The 16,199-nt window shown below is 54.6% G+C and overlaps 4 protein-coding genes across 4 annotated transcripts; 2 read left to right on the forward strand and 2 right to left on the reverse strand.

Annotated features, from left to right (window-relative positions):
• Positions 1 to 356: 356 nt before the first annotated feature.
• CORC01_12710 (LIM domain-containing protein) lies at positions 357 to 2,500 on the reverse strand (the record flags this gene model as incomplete). The annotated part of the gene is made up of 3 exons (XM_022624328.1): positions 357 to 2,161; positions 2,215 to 2,325; positions 2,386 to 2,500. The coding sequence occupies 3 exons, from the start codon at positions 2,498 to 2,500 to the stop codon at positions 357 to 359; spliced, it is 2,031 nt and encodes a 676-aa protein (XP_022469146.1).
• An 8,279-nt stretch (positions 2,501 to 10,779) lies between these two features.
• CORC01_12711 (uncharacterized protein) lies at positions 10,780 to 11,543 on the reverse strand (the record flags this gene model as incomplete). The annotated part of the gene is made up of 2 exons (XM_022624329.1): positions 10,780 to 11,229; positions 11,403 to 11,543. 2 exons carry the CDS (start codon positions 11,541 to 11,543, stop codon positions 10,780 to 10,782), a joined length of 591 nt encoding a protein of 196 aa, XP_022469147.1.
• Positions 11,544 to 12,410: 867 nt separating this feature from the next.
• CORC01_12712 (uncharacterized protein) lies at positions 12,411 to 13,859 on the forward strand (the record flags this gene model as incomplete). Its single annotated transcript, XM_022624330.1, has 2 exons — positions 12,411 to 12,652; positions 12,893 to 13,859. The coding sequence occupies 2 exons, from the start codon at positions 12,411 to 12,413 to the stop codon at positions 13,857 to 13,859; spliced, it is 1,209 nt and encodes a 402-aa protein (XP_022469148.1).
• Positions 13,860 to 15,321: 1,462 nt separating this feature from the next.
• CORC01_12713 (ureidoglycolate hydrolase) lies at positions 15,322 to 16,122 on the forward strand (the record flags this gene model as incomplete). The annotated part of the gene is made up of 1 exon (XM_022624331.1): positions 15,322 to 16,122. The coding sequence occupies one exon, from the start codon at positions 15,322 to 15,324 to the stop codon at positions 16,120 to 16,122; it is 801 nt and encodes a 266-aa protein (XP_022469149.1).
• Positions 16,123 to 16,199: the final 77 nt, after the last annotated feature.

Consider the following 16,199-nt stretch of genomic DNA (forward strand, 5'->3'; position numbering starts at 1 on the left):
CTGGCTTTGTACAAGCACTCATGTGCACCCCATCACCTGCAAGGCCTTCCTCTGCTCCGTACAGTTGGCATGTCTCCAATGTTGGTGGCTTCCTTTCCTCAAGAGCTTATATAAACTCATACTCAAAATGAAGACGAGACAAGCGCGTCGTCCGATACAGGTATCAATAGAGTCCACAAAGGACTGGGTATATAAAACTCTAGATAGCAGAAAATGATACGTTTGTGGCGGGATGGGGTGGGGGTAGCGTCGTGGTCGTAAGCATGTCGTGGGGTATTAAAATGCATTGTAAATGATGATTCATATACGGCGAAGCGAATATGTAGTCGGAAAGGATTCGAGTAGTAACTGGCGGGCTACATCATTCCGAGTCTCGTCATGCGCTTGTTCATTGTAGGCATGGGCGGGGCGAGTCCCGTCCCGGGGGCCATTCTCTGCCCGCGAGGCAGACCGATTGGTGGTCTCATGCCGGACTGCCCGTTACTGGGGCGTCGGCCGCCTTGTCCGGGAATGCCGAGGCCACCAGGGGAGCGTCCTCGCCGCTCCTCGTTGATCATTCGCGGCGGCGGTTGCATGCGGCGCCAAGCGTCCTTTTCGCAGTATGATCTGCCATTGACGTCGAAGTAGCCATTCGACAAGGACATGCCGCAGTCGCCGCAGCGGAAGCATCCAACATGGTACTTGATGCGATCTTCGTCTTCCAGGTACTGACCTTCGATGCCGCGTCTGCAAGTACCACACAAACTACCATTGAGCTTGTGGTAATGGTTACCACAGTAAGGCTTGTCGTTGAGGACGTAGAATTCTGTTGAAGAGAAGGGCTCGCGACACGTTGTGCAAACGAAACACGCCTTGTGATAGCGTCCGGTGAGGCGGCCGTCTTTAGATGAAATGCTCTTGCCCGTAATGGCATCGCCGCAAGACTTGCAGTTTCCTCGCGAAGGCCGGTTGCGGGGCGGGGACGAAACGCTGCGCTGGTCGCTTGGTTGGCGCTCATGTGTTTGATTGTAACGATCCATGGGATTGCGACGGTCGTAGTCTGGTGTCGCAAGTGGTGACCTCGCACGGGGCCTGCCTCCTTGCACAGCGGGGTCATCTCGAAGATCCGCGGATGGCGGTGCTCGACTACGCGAATACGGTTTCGCGAGGGGTTCCTGGGGTGGTGGCGGCATACCAGGGGACTTCATAGCCTCCATGGAAGACTCAATGTCGTTCACTAAGTTGTCGAAATTGGTCACGTCGGAAGGTTTTCGACGTCCTCGCGGATTCGCTGGGCTAGATTGTGAGCTGCTCTGAGAGCTGGCCTGGCGACCATGGCTGAACATGGACGCCCCGGACGACGTAGAGGCCGAGGGAGTGTGATACGGGTTCGATGAACCAAACTCGCTCGCCAAATCTACCGGTGGCGCACCGTCCCTTCCCGATGTCGTCGGGCGCAGTAGACTCGTTCTCGGCGGCGGCGCTCTCGATGTGTCTGGTCCCATTGAAATCTTCCTCTCGTGCTCTCCGCCGTTGGGTTGTCCTCTGAGTCTGTCAGATCGAGTGGGAGGTGCTGAAGGCGTTCTCAGAGGCGGCTCGATGGGCTCGCTAGGCCGCGGGAAAGTACCAGCGCGGCTAACATAGGCTTCAGGTTCAATATCTTCTGGAGTTGTTCCTGGCGGCCCGAATCCTCCATAACCGTTTTTTCTTGGCAGCTTTGGTGGCGCAATCCCGCCAGCATTACTGCTTCCAGAGGACATGAAGGAGTTGTTCGATGCAGAAGTCAGTGGCCGGTCGCTTGTGATATTTTCGTCGGGAGTCAGAGAATCTTGTTTCGAAGGGGCGAATGCGTTCTTTGTTGCTCCTCGTCCTCCTGCTCTCCTGCCCATTTCAAAAGGTCCCGGTGCAATCGTGTTCATACGCTGAAGAAGACTCGGCGCTTGCTTCTTCTGTTCGCCTGGGTACATTTGTTCAGATCCGTTGTCATCCCCTTCTTCGAATGCTCCGTATCCTCCAGGTCGTCGAGATTGCTGGTTTGAGTTATAGTCGTTTGCGATTTGCGGTTGAAAATAATCGTCGTTTCGGCCCATAGCCTGGCTGTTTGGAGTCTTGGGCGAAATACTGATTGAACCAGTCGATGTACTTATGGGTGTCAGCTGGCCCTGTCGCGAATATGGGAGATCTAGTTTCGTTAGCCAACAATACACCAGGAGTCAAATTGGGTGATGAGCATACTGGCGGCACTAGTGTCTAATGTTGGAGGTGCCATGCGTCCATATTTGTTGTCCAAAGGCGGCGGCTGGTCATATGATCCCAGGCTGTCTGGACGATCTGGCGGCGCCGATGCTGTACATGCTGTGAGCCTGATATGTCTAGCAGCAGATTGGAGGGACAATGATAGCTTACGCTCTGGACCTGGGCCGCCGCAGACGTGCTCGCCCATCATGGAGATTTCTACGTCGAGGCCGCATGACGAGCATTTGATGGCCGGCATAAAGCTCGACTCTCTCGGTAAGGCCATTTTAGCTGGTGATCCTCTTGTCCTGCTTGCAAGGACGCCCAAGCTTGCCGGATTTTTACTGAAGGCAGGTCGTCCGTATTCCCATGCACATTTCAGGCCGCATCAAGCTGATTTCCGTGGGCGCGATTAGCAGTCCAAATGCGGAAGTGGCAGAGGAATAAGGACAGTGGCCCGGGGCAACGGGGGCGAGGCGGCTCTTGAGTGTTTCTAGAAAGCAAAAAAGGGCGGCAGTGACGTGAACTGACGTTGTCCCTGGAAGTTTATTAATGGTGGTGGGATGCTCGATCGCGCCTTGTTTCCAGCTCAAGATTGGAAACTAGGTGGATTGCTGTGACGGGGTCGTGGACGACTGTAACCCCCGGTTGCGGTCGCAGGCGAACTCCCAGGCGCGGGTGTGAGCGAAAATGGATGGGTAAGTGAGTGAGTGAGCGTGAGAGAGAGCGTGTGACCAAGCGGTGTCTGAAGGTCTTTCTTTTCGGAGGCGGAGCGGCTCTGCAGAGTCGCACGAGTCCCGGGATCTTGGTTGCTGTCAAGGATGCAGTGTTGGAGCGTGTTTTGGGACCAGCGCAGCTGCGAAGAAACACGAGCTCCAAATGCACGATCGAGGGCAAGCCGGAGGAGTCTGTGGGAAGAGAAGGAAACGGGACGGGATAAGCTGGTCTGAGGATGAGTCGCTTGGGAAAGAGATGTTGCGTCTCACGTCTCGAAGTTGGGAAGAGGGTGTCGGGACATTTGGTGGATTTGGGGAGTAAAGGAGAGTCCACGACTGTCTCAGGGCCAGTAAAGAGAGGTGACCCCTGTTCGTGGTGTGGGTGGTCAGAGAGAAGCACAGACAGTGGCTGTCGAGAAACCCCTGGCGGGCCTTGTCCGGGCCATGCCAGGTTGGGCCTGGCGGTTGACGAGCATCAAGCAGGGATCCGGGGTGTTTGCATGGTGCATCTTTCTGTGCGCAAAGAATAGAGCTGGGTCCGCGTTTAGAGAGGGGCGGAGAGAAGGAGACACCCAGATGGAGGTGGGAGACAAAAAGAGGTTCGAAGTGATGGAGGTGTCGGAACTTGGAAGGACTGCAGTGCTACCAGCTTGAGTTTGACTGAGACTGAGACGGAGACAAGACAACGGTGACGTGGGGGTGCTTGGAGGCCAGGAGAAGGGCGAGAGACGAGACGAGGAGGGGCAGAGCAGACATGTCGAGAGATTTGCGAGGATTTGCAGTCCTTGCCCGTCGTTTAGGCTTTAGACGACTGGTCCATGTCGAGGATCGATCGTGACAGTGGGATTGCGCAAGGAACAGACTTGTTCACCTGCGACAGTCTACAGAGGGACAGACGCAGTAGGAACACAGGAGATGGCAAAGGGCCCAATGTCCGATAGCATGTCGCGTGCATCGGTGGACTGTGATGAAGGGTTCAAGAGGTGCTCCTGGACACGCAGTACGGATAAATTGTCATTGATGAATACCTAGTAGTAAGGTAGATGAGAACCTGGAAAAGGACCTGGGACGGCGCGGGGTGGATTAGCAAACCACGGCGTTCTTACCCTGGAGAGGCAATCATCCTTTCTCGATTCTCTCCCACCTGCATTCTGTACCTAGCTTACCTTGTCCACATTGGGGAGGAGTAATCAACTCTGACTGTGGCCAGTTGATGACTGGCCCCCTCGGTGTTACCGCATTCTGAGGGAAGCAGAACAAGGCAGGACCAAGGCATGCGCTGGAGGTTGATGACCGCCTTCCCCAGTGTTGGCTCGTTTCAGGTCCTCTTGCCAGCAATTTACAAGCAACAATGAAGGATGTCTGCGGGTGGACAAAAAGCGCTGTTCTGCCGGACGCGAAGGTGCAAACATGCCTCACCCCTCGTCACTCACTCAAGCTGAGGGTCGGAGAATTATTCATACCCTTTTTCTTGTGAGTGCACCTGTGGGCGCACAGAGGCCGCAATCATGGTGATACCTGCCTCGAAGTCCCTCTATTACCTAAGGTGCGGGATGCTACGGGAAACATGGTATCCGTCCTGGGAGATACACTAGTCGTGCAATAAGCCTACTCATCCATCTATATCCAGATCCAGTCCATATTTGGCGACGGATGACTCGGCATGAATATGCTTTTTCGGAATCCGGCGAGGGATGATTCTAAATATGAAAGCTGCCGTTCGGGATAAGGTGGGAGCGATGTGGGAGACGCGGGACCGTTGACCGTTGCGGTGTTGCCAGCGACGAAAAAAGCAACGAACAAGAAGAAGCACTTGCGGATTTTTCCCAGTTCCCGCCCGCTCGAATCGGCCACGAATACGACCTCGTCCCAATATGGTTCTGCTTCTAGTCATTCTCTGTCAAATTTTAATCAATACGAACGGCATTGCCCAAAAGAGTTCACTGCGTTCTAGCCTTCCAATCGCACCATCCTTTTTCTAAATTCTGTTCCTTCCAACTCTCTTGGAAATGTACAGAGCAATGTGCTTATTTCCTTGACTGGCCAGTCCCATGACTGAATGCAACATTTGGATTCTCTCGCTCTTTCCTTGTCGCCTCACGCTGGTTAAGGTACACGCCTGGGTGGGCAGTTCCTTCCTGCTCAAACTTGCACCTGCCGTGTACTTGCACTTTCCAGGTTTGTACCTGCAGCAAGTGAATTGGAGGGCCGGGTACCTTGCAGGACAAGTCGGTGGGGCCTCGTGGCCTCCAGAAGCCTATCGCTGCTAGTGGCTTCGCTTCCCCTGGCTAATGGGTCCTAAGAGCCAGCAATAGGTAATAATGGCCGTTATTAAGGTCCGGTCCATTCGTCTTAGTCAACACGGGCAATCACTATAACCTTGATGCATCTGTACCCAGGTACGGACACCACACCTATTAATTAAGCACTGGAGCAGGAGAGGAGGTGGATCTTTCACGACGTGGGAGGTTGCTGGACTCCACTCGCTTGAGAACCTGCAAAAGCTGACTGCGACTGGCACTGGTCAGTGGTCAGTGGTTAGTGGTCCACTAGGCACTGATAATAGGGCTCCTGGTCTTTACTGGAACTGCGATGCGACTGTGAACCACGTCCCTCGACGACCCGCAACTCTGTCGGTCATTGCTGCGCTTTTGGCGGCTTCCATCCACATCCGCCTCACGCTTGGAACTTGCTGCTATCGACAACAACGCACTAGGTGCTCTCGATCGTCGCCGCTACTTCAGGGGCCTGATCTCAAGCTCGTCCACCACCGCCGTCATTCGCTTTGCGCTCGTTCATCCATCACGCCCGTCACGCTCTGTTGGCAAAACGGCGGTTCGCTGTCATCACTGTCAGTCAGGCTGTCATCACCTGCCTCTCTCAACCGCCAAGCTGTCATATATCAGCCACGGGCCTTTTGCACCGGCGAGCCATCCAAGCCCAAATATCGTCATCACTCTTCGCAACATTGCTGTTGCTCAGCCTGCCGCTATATCAGCCTCTTTTAACCGTCTCAGTCGTCGTGGAGACGAACAAGTGACCGCTGGAGCCTCCATGGTCAGACGCCTGTCATTGGGGGCCCCCGAGGTGGAAAGTCTGGTTCACGTCATCTCTGCTAATAAGAGGCCCGGTTCAATCAGGCTGCGTCGTTGACTTCCAAACTTCCAGCACCGGGTGCCCGAAGAGACACGGCGTCCACAACTGGGCATTGCGTAGCATGGAATGTGGTCGCATTGTATGGAGAGCTGTCGGCATTGAGCAATGCCCCCCGAATACTGCGACAGCGACTCCAATGCCAATGCACCCGCGCCCGTTAAACCAACCGCCAAGCGGCATTCAGTGGGTGAGGTGGACACTCTGTTCCGTCGCCTTTCGGTCCAGGCTCCAGAAAATACAGAGGCTTTGGACCCGGGGTTGAACGGAGCCAATATTGGTCGTTAGACCGGGTCCCGGGGGAGGGTCGGGTCTGCAGCAGGTCACCGGCTATTCCATGCACTCGCGGCTCGCCTTGCCATGCTATGCCGCCTTTTCTTCAGGGAATCGCCCATCACACCGCAATTTAGCTGCAGCTCCAAACTGAAGTTTGCACAAGTTTGCACCAACGCTTCGGATTCTCTGATGCGCTCTGCTCAACGCCTGACGGCCAAGCCGTGCTACGCGCAGAATGTTACTTTCCCGTCGGTGCTTGGCGATAAATTGGTTCGGCGCCACGCAGCTCTTGTGCTACAGCTGCATAGCTCCACAAAAGCCGCTTGGAGCTCTCTCACAGTTATGGCAGGCAGTGAACGAGATTGAAATCTCTGGTTCTCCATCCAACCAACTCGTCGGTCTGGACTCTCTGCTCTGACCACCCACTCAGTTCATCCACCCCTGACCTGGTTCCGCCTCGTCCCAAAAGAGGCTCCCTGGCTGCTCACTGGCTGATCACCGACCTCAGTGCCATTTCCTCTGGCCAAATTCCAGATTGTCAAGCATCGCCAGCATCAAATCAAGACGCACGGGGCTGGGCAGTCGAGACCGTCACTGGCCACAGTGGAGGTTCATCTCAGTACCTTTGGGGGCCCCTCACCGTCATCTGACAGATCTTCGGCGGCAAATGAGACCTGCCATTATCGACGGCTATGATTTCTGCCCCTCTTGGAGCCTTCTTTAACGCCGCGCGGGAGATGACACTGGTCACTCAATCGCACTTGGCCACTTACCAAAGGCCCGCTCTTGAACCGCTCATCGATTGGATCGTCTCAGATCTGGTTAAGCGGAAGTTGCTGCGACGACCAGTAATTCATAGCCGGCCCAGGTGCTATCACGCGAGATCAGAACCGCTGGTCTTGGAAGCAGGCCGCATTTTCTGGTGCCAGCGGCCTCGTACCAGGAATCCAATGTAGCGCCGAACGGACGTGCTAAATACGGCACCGTCGATTACCGAACCCAAGGCGCGGCGCGACACGATCCGAGGCCCTTTAATCATCACGTCCTTCTAGAAATCCTGGAGAGCTCGCGTGACTATTTAGCTCGTTCCCGCAGGAACCCCCTATTAAGTGCAGCGCGCGGGAATATGTCGTCGGGAATGCGGCTTTCAGGTGGCCACACCGACAAATGCTGTCAGCGGCGCAGTCTGTCTATTACCACTCATCACCAGCCTGTCTAGCTCGCTGATGAGGATCTCCATTCAATCCGCCTATCGCTCAGATATCGTTTCCTCCCCCCTTTCCATCAACCCAGAGTCTACTAGCGTTCCTGCCCCAAAGAAAGGCAGACCAACAGGAAGACGTCCGTAAAGAGAAACTCACGCATTGAGTCCCTGACTTGGTGTACACAGTAACGCCCCCAAACAAGATGTCGAGATGAAATCGAGTCAGGCGGCGCCAGGGCTAACTGCTCCTCGCTCCGAGCGCTAACCCCTCGACTCGAGACGTCGGAACATGGACGCAACCTGATGCCGTCTCGCTCGCTGCGTTCATTCCAGAGTCACACGTTTCTGTTGAGTGGTACGCTGGCATCACCCCTGTCTGTTTCCAAAACGTGCGAGGGACACATTTCAGATCTTCGAACCTGCGACCGTGACAGGCTGATCCACTCTGTCGTCCTTGCGTTGCAGACCGCCAGGACGCAGTACCTTTTGCCAAGATCCAATCGCACCTGAATCGACGCGAGGCCGTCGTCATTGATGGAGGCCCAACACGGATTCAAGTCGGGTCTTGTTGGCAAATGCAAAAATGATATCGACGTTGGCCTGATTCGAACAGATGCTCCCGAAGGAACAAGATTTCTAGTCTTGCGCATTAGACCACTCTGCCACAACGCCAGGTCATCAGATGATGCTACAGCCAGGATTACTAGCTAAGAATGCTAGTCTCTCAGGGCCCGCGACGAAATTCCACAGCCCCTCTGGATGCTCATCGACGCGGGGCATCCACATATACCTTCCGCTAACATGCTTCATCCGAATGACGATCAGGTGGTGTTTGAGGATGCGCTTGATCTTTGACTTTTGCTGATTTGCTTTGATGTAAGCAACTTTATTCTATGACCTGCTCTAGGTGGTTTCCATCGCCCTATGTTCGAAGGAGTTTAAATCAACGCTGTGATGGTTCTCCGAGGTGCAGTGCGGGGTCGTGAGTTGGTATTCCCGGACTCTGCTATACTTCCGCTTTCACTGCCCATGAGTAGGTCAACGACATCATGCCGTTGCTAAACTTTTCTTTGGTTTCTATCGTTTAGATTTCCGAGGGAGAAAGTTTGCAAAGACTGAATCATACTGATAAGCTTCGGGTATCGTACCAGAACTTTGTCTACTGTTCATCGCAGTCGAGCCCGCTGTTGTAGAAACCAGCGGTGAAGTGTTCGGCCAAACAGAACGAGGTGCCCCTTGTTGTGTTCCTAGTATATCGTGCTGCTATCTCTGTTTGTGCGTTCAACAGAGTTCATAGTGTCGTTGGTAGACACTCCACTCCCATTTTGACTCACGATACACATGTCGTTTGACTGTGGGCCAGACCAGCCGCCTTCTTCGCCATTCCAGTGAAGAAGAACACGGTAGACGTAAATGAGCATCTTCTGTTCCGATCATGCGCTTGCAGGAGAGGCTTTCTAATTCTTTTTAGTGTATTGAAACTTACCATGTTGAGGAGTGTATGATTCGTAAAACGTTTTGACTCGATTTTACCACAAATATTTGTAATTTTATCTCCTAGCCTTGGTATGCCGGATCTATTGCGGAGTCTGAAACTGATTGCGGCCCCAGGCTCCGACGGCGTGATTTCAGTGTCCAAAGATTGTAGCTTAAGCGATCGCATGTCTGGAGTCAGGCATTGGCAACACACACATCAAGGAGACGCTAGCCGACCATGACCAACCCTTCACTGCCGATGTATTTGCGAAGAGACGCTTGTAGGTATTCTGCTTTCGTCCCATGTTAGGGCTGTCTCAGTAATTTTCGTCGGACGGCCTAGTCCTTTCTACTTCAAGACTGGGGGCTGAGCGCGTCTTCTCGTGAACCTGTATAAAGATGGAATTGAGCTCCGAGCAAAGGAAGCAAGACTCGCGAACAGAGCCTATTGCGATTCGCTGTGATTCCACCGAGGCACCGGGTGACTGCAATCATTGCATGCTCGCTGCGAGATTCGCAAAGCGACTTACATCATGTCGTTGGAAACTGGGATCGGGGCTTTCTTCGTCGTTCATGGATGTCTGTCTCTGCTTGGTGGTGATGCGCCACGGTTTTCGGGGCTGGCGATTGAGACTGGCCTTGGACAGGGTAATTGAGACTTGTTTTTGATGTCTAGATTCTAGGCCCTGCCTTGACAAGAGAGAACCGTCTCGCCAAGAAAGCCACGAGAAGCTGGCAGGCTTCGAGATCAGTGGTCCGACGTCTCTCCCGCGCAACTGCGCCTAACATAACGAGCCGACCAAGCAGATCTTTATCCCTTTCATAGGGCCATGTAGAAGGTTCCCTGCGTGGACGAGGGCCAGGTATTCCTTCAGGCAATTCTTCATGTCATATGCAGTGTATGTTGAACGTCAATGTTTTTCAGTCGCTGGTGCGTGGAGATGTGTCCCCCTCTCTGCCTTCATGCGCAATTGAAAGACTTAGTCTTTGGCAAAGTGATTACGGCTGGGCAAGACTTTCGTGGTTCATGTCGCTTCCCATCCGAGGAATTTTTCTGACGGGATCAATTCTGCTGCCGTGTTTCTTGCTCTTTATCCAGTGATGCTGACCTCATCTCGATGATGATGCACTGGTTTTGCGTATTGATGCTGGGTACATCTGTCTCGTATTGTCCTGATGGACATTGCAATAGCCAAAGGCATGAGCGGGAATTAGCACTCCTTTCTGTTGTACTACACCAGAAGACGCCCTTTTCAGGTCAAAGAAACAGTAGTCCTCCAGTCTGTGTTTCGCACAGGCCTTTTCTGTCTTCGAAGCCTGGTGTGAACAAATAAGTTGAGGTTGGTGTGGAAGAAAGGGTGGCCGTGAGATAGATTTGAATATCTTTCACCCTCTGACGCCAGACTACTTACTACTACTGGGTTGCATTATGCTTCGACGTCCCGTAGTATAGACGAACGCCTTGTTGCTTCTCCAACTATGGCTGAGAGACTAGATATGCCGGGCAGGCTCTCTCTCGCTCAACGATCTGGCAGGTTGAACAAGTTCTCGAATCGCTTTCACGACAAACACTTATCTGTCTTCTGCGGTCCATCATCACCAACACTCTTTCGGTGATCGGCAGAACGTAGAGCATTCGAAACATTGAAGAGCCCTATTTGATTCAAATGAGATTCCATCAATCTTCTGCTTAACCCCTTGCCAGTCATCTTGAACATCTCCGCCCCCACTCCCAAAACCCTAGAACAAAAACCCATCAGCACCGCCACCAAGAATCGTTACATCGCCCTCATACCCCTCGATATCGTGAATTTTCCACATCACTTCAGAGCAGCGATTAGGCGACCCAGCAACGGACGCCTTGTCCTTCGAAAGCTCATTGACCTTCATCCGCCCCTTATCCACCTCCGTCATGCACAGAGAGATGGACGTTCTGACGTCGTTCCTCAAGCAAGTCTTGCCGTTGCAAGCCAGCGCTGACGCCCCGATGGCCTGGTCGACAAACGAGTCCACCAAGATTTGGTGCGTGTTGTTGTCTCTGTTAGCGTTCTCGCCGCGCCTCGCCACCTTGTTCTCCCTGTTCTTGGCCATCTCGCCCTCTCTGGCGCCGGTGGCAGCAAGTTCAACGGCGACAGCATCCAAACGCTTCAGGCCGTCGAGAGCCTTCGTGTGTATGTAGGCATCCTGATCCTTGAGCGATTAGTTGGTTTCGCTGTCAGCCTCGGCCTCGGGCGGGCCCACGACGGGAGAAGCCTTGGCGGGGGACCCAACGGATACGCGGGCTCTGCCGGCTCTGGCCCCGGTTCCGGTGCCGTCGAGAACCCCTTGCTGTCGGCTTCGATGTCTTGATCTGCTTTTGTGACGTCGGCGTTGAGGCGCTCGAGGTCTACAGTGCGTTGTTCTGGTTTTGTGTCTTTGAGTCCGGCGGGGGAAGGAGGAGAGTTGGGGGCGGCGACGACGGCGAGAGTGGCCAGGATGCCGGCGAGGAAGAGTGAGGCGCGCATTGTTTGGTTGATGTGTAGAACGAGTGTTCTTACTCTAGCTGATGATAGTCTGACGAAATTTTTCTATCTACATCTTTCTTAAGTTCTCGCTGGTGGGAGGAAGCTATGTTGACTTGTAGTGCTTGAGAATCGAACTGCAAAGGCCAGGCTCAATGGGGACATACTCGAAGTTTGGTTTTATGATACGTTGAAGGCAAAGCGTTCGAGAATTGTAAAGGTATTGCTATAGTCCGTAGAGGTGTCTTAGATTGGTCCTTGTTGCTGGCTCTGTGGCTTCAAAACCTCCAAAGTCTTGATCTGCGTTCAATATTTCATGTACTAGAAACCTCCACCTCGAGATATTGTTTCCCTCACAGATCGCTACAGCCATACATACCGCTTCCTGTCGCTCATTGATTGTCGTTCATTGAAGTCTCTCAACTGTGGCCGCCATCCCTCCTTATTGAAGATGCGACAGTAAAGACAGAAGCGTAGGGTATTTGAGTAACACCCGGTTCCTCGCCCCCTCATCAGAGAGCCTGAATCGTCGACTCGAGATCACGAATTGACATTACTTTCGAGAACGGCGTCGAGAAGTAGTGAGACAACTTCCCAATGGAGTCTGGTGAACCCAGGCACCACAGCGAATCCCTCATCCCTCATTCCTCATCCCACCACCTTGGCGATAAGCACTAGAGTCCGATTACCCACTTCGGCCAACTAACGCGCGGCACAGTCGGGAGACGTCAAAAACGCCGTCCGGGTGGTGCCACCAGCCGGAGCTCATTCAAAGCACAGTATCGACAACTTTGTAGATACAAACGTCATCGCAGACTGCGAATCGCGACTTATCCGGGTGATTCTAAGCAAGCCATAGAGAATAACACCATGCAGGCTCCTGCATCAATCGAAATGGTGTCACAGAATGCCAATCAGCCGGTGTCGTCACCAACGGATCCGGACCCGGCAGAGTACCTCAACGACCCGCGATTCCACCAATCCTTCACTTTGGCCCCCGGCCCCGACCGCCCGGATCCTTTCCAAGTCACCTACTGCGACTACGGTTATCGCAACGCAGACGATCCAGAGCGTGAGCATGTCCTGCTCTTCTGCGGTCCCCTCCTGGGCAGGTAAGCCATTCATCTCTCTCTTTTTTTTTTTTTTTTTTTTTTTAAAAAAAAAGACAATCACATCCCGCCCGCCCCACCCCCCACCCCCTAAAAACACACACCCACCCCCCCCCCCCCGCCCCCCCCCCGCCCCCGCACCCCCCCCCCCCCCCCCCCTTTTTTTTTTTTTTTTTTTTTAAAAAAAAAGACAATCACATCACGGCCGTCTCATCGCTCAACGTCTAACAAAACATACCCCAGCCGCTATCTGCACGTCGCCAAAGACGCCCTGGCAAAGAAACACGGCGTCCGCATAATCAACCCAGACAGACCAGGCTTCGGCGGCACAACCCACGTCGACGCACCAGACCGCGTCCGCCTCTGGCTCGAGATCGTGCCCGCCCTGCTACAGCACCTCGGCATCCGCCACGTCTCGCTCGCCGCCCACAGCGGCGGCACAATCTACGCCCTCAACACGCTCCTGCACCAGCGCCATATCCTCTCTCCCTCGCGGCCGTACGTGGCGCTCGCCGCGCCGTGGGTCCACCAGTCCCGCTCGGGCAGCGCTCTCATGATTCTCGCCGGCGGGCTGCCGGAGGCCGTGCTGGGCGGGTTCCACACGCTGGCGGGCTTCTCGCAGAAGCACGTAGCGCCCGTGGCGAGTGCGGTAAGCGGCTTCTTTCCCAGTATGCAGGCCGTGAGCGGGCTGCTGCCGACGTCGTTGCGGACGAGTCCTGCTTCTCCTCCTCCTCCTCCTCTCGCGGCGGAGGTGAGCGAAAACGCCCGGATGGCAGAGTTTGAGGAGAGGATTTGGCCGCGGCTGATTGAAATGGTGTACGCTGGGGATATGCGAGGCCTCAGCCAGGACGCCATCCTGCTACTGAAGCGGGCGGGGCACCCGGGGTACTGGGGCTCGTGGGGGGACTACGACGAGCTCGTCACCCTGCTGGCGGAGGCTGAGAGGAATCTGGAGAGCACTGCGAAGCTCAAGGTTGACGTGTTTTGGGCGGAAGAGGACCACATGATTGGCGTCGATAAGGGGCCCAAGTGGTTCGAGGGGTGCTGGAGGGCTGAGCAGTGCCGTGGCGCGATAGAGTATGCGAGTTGTGTTGTTCCCGGAACCGATCACGAGGGTATTGTCGAATTGAAGTTTGACATGTTTGAGAGGATACTTCGCTCGGTTGGCGGGACGAACGAAGGAGATTTGGAGTTGCCTTCCACAACATAAGATGAGACGGTCTATAGAATCAGAAACTTGGGCAGTGGAGTTTTGAATAAGACAACTTGAGGTAGTCTATGAGTCTCGGCTCCAAAATATCCCTGGTAGTTGATGCGTCTGTCGGGGCGCCGCAGTACTCGCCAACCCCCTCGGGCCAGATTCTCGTACCATTGCCGGTTACTTGGTCAGAGTCAACAGAAGAGTCTTGAGCCGAGGCTTTCCTAGAGATACAGTTCCTCGTGAACCTTGCGCCCACACATTCTTCGATTTGGACAAGACATCAGTCATCAGACGACATAGAGTTCGTGGCAACCGGCTGAGAAGCCTAGAGAGAACCCCGCCACCCCTCGAATAAGGTATGTAGAATGAGTCAGCCATTTTCAACCTCGGTAGCCGGAAGATGGAAGGATCTCTGCGGAGACTGCGGAGAGGCTTTTGGCAGTTGCCGGTATTGTATTGATCAGGTTGTAAGAACATTGCGTTGCCCTGAGGGCAGCTCAACTTCAGTCCGACTTTAGCGAATACTAATGGCTCGAGATGACGTGGATGATCAAATTGCCTCGGTCAGTATGGAACGGCATACAGGAAAAATACAACTGCAGTCTTTAACTAGTAAATTGATTGTTAACGATACTCTCACAGCCACGCACGTTGAAGGCATCGTCGCAACGTAAGTGACCCCGGGCTGAGCCATGACTCAAAGTGTCGGCATCTCGTGATCAAGCGCTAGAGTGAGCACATCGTATCCTAAACTTCGCACTAGGATATGGCCATGAAGGATGTTGGGGTAAGTCTAGCCCCGACGATGAGTGTACTCGGCCCTCGTCATCGTAAGCTCTCGTAGATCCCGAACATCAAAAGTCCCAACATGATACTAATCAGAATGTTTAAACACACTCAAGTGAGGCTGACGGAGAAGAAAAGCCAAAAAGCCTCCTATTGCATCTCCGGAGAAACACCTTGTCTTAGCCGGTTCACTCCCATCTACACACTAGGCCCTAAGGTAGGTGTTGAGGGACATTGCAGTTGGGGAGTCCGAGACAAGTGCGTTCCCGGGGAAGCCATCAGTGGAGCTACCGTGACTGCTAAGCTTTGATGACACCTGTTAATGACCCCGCAAAATCATCCACGCATCCCTATCAGAGACCATCTGGACCCATGCGCCGAGGCCCCGGAGACGCACGAGCCATACCCAACCCAAAGCGGAAGCTTTCCCCAAGCTCCCCTCTCACTCACCCCGACTGGCAAAGCTCATGAAAGACGAGCTTACTCCGACCTCAACTCAAATCAATTCAACTCAACTTGATCCGCCCTTCCTCAAACGCCACTTCCCAAGCCATACACACATACATACATACACACGTACACATAACCATCACATTCAACTCATCCCTCTCTCACGCATCTAGAAGAAGAACCCAACCAATAGCAGCAAACTCACACCGTGTGAGACACAACACACGCAGAAACAATGCCGCCAACTACACTCACAACCCCCCTCACCCTTCAAATCCCCGCGGAACCCCTCACCCGCGCCGCCTTCGCCCCCTTCGGCGACGTGATCGAGAACCCGCACCCCGAAGTCCGCCCCGCCGCCACCGTACCCGCCTCCGTCTCCGCCTCCTTCAGCGCCGTCCCCGCCAACCAGGGAACAGCCATCAAGTACCAAAACGTCTCCTCCCCTGTAGACCTCTACCCCCAGGCGCCCTCCCGGTCCTCCCGCCCCATCGTGAGCATCTTCTCCTGCGCCGCAAGGCAGCTCGAGCCCGCCGAGCCCGCCGCCCAGCCGCCCATCTCGACCCTGCTGCCCTACACCTACGCGGGCCCCAGCAGGGGAGGGAGGTTCAGGGTCGGCGTGCTGGAGAGGCACCCCTTTACAACGCAGACCTTTGTCCCCTTTTCCGCTTCATCGTCCGCGGCTGGCGCGGCGTACCTCGTCATCGTGGCACCCACCCTCCCGACCCCCAGCGCGCAAACGGACTTCCTCCCGGCCCCGGCCACCGGCGGCAAGGGCCGCGGCCTGCCCGATATCAAGGGCCTCAAGGCCTTCGTCGCGTCCCCCGGACAGGCCGTCACCTACGGCGCGGGCACGTGGCACGCGCCCATGGTCGCGCTGGGACCCCAGGGCACGGCGATCGACTTTGTCGTGACGCAGTTTGCGAGCGGCGTGGGCGTGGAGGATTGTCAGGAGGTGGAGTTTGCGGCCGCGGACGAGGAGGCGGGCATTGTGGTGCAGGTTCCGGAGAGGATGCCAGTAGTTGCGAAGCTATGAGCGGAGCGAACGGGACTTGGCAATGTTTGGGGGGGAAAGTGAGCGGCTGGTTTTGAGGGGCGTCCTGTCAGGAGGGT

Source organism: Colletotrichum orchidophilum (genome assembly GCF_001831195.1).
Source record: "Colletotrichum orchidophilum strain IMI 309357 chromosome Unknown Scaffold_163.1, whole genome shotgun sequence".
Lineage (NCBI taxonomy): Eukaryota > Fungi > Ascomycota > Sordariomycetes > Glomerellales > Glomerellaceae > Colletotrichum > Colletotrichum orchidophilum.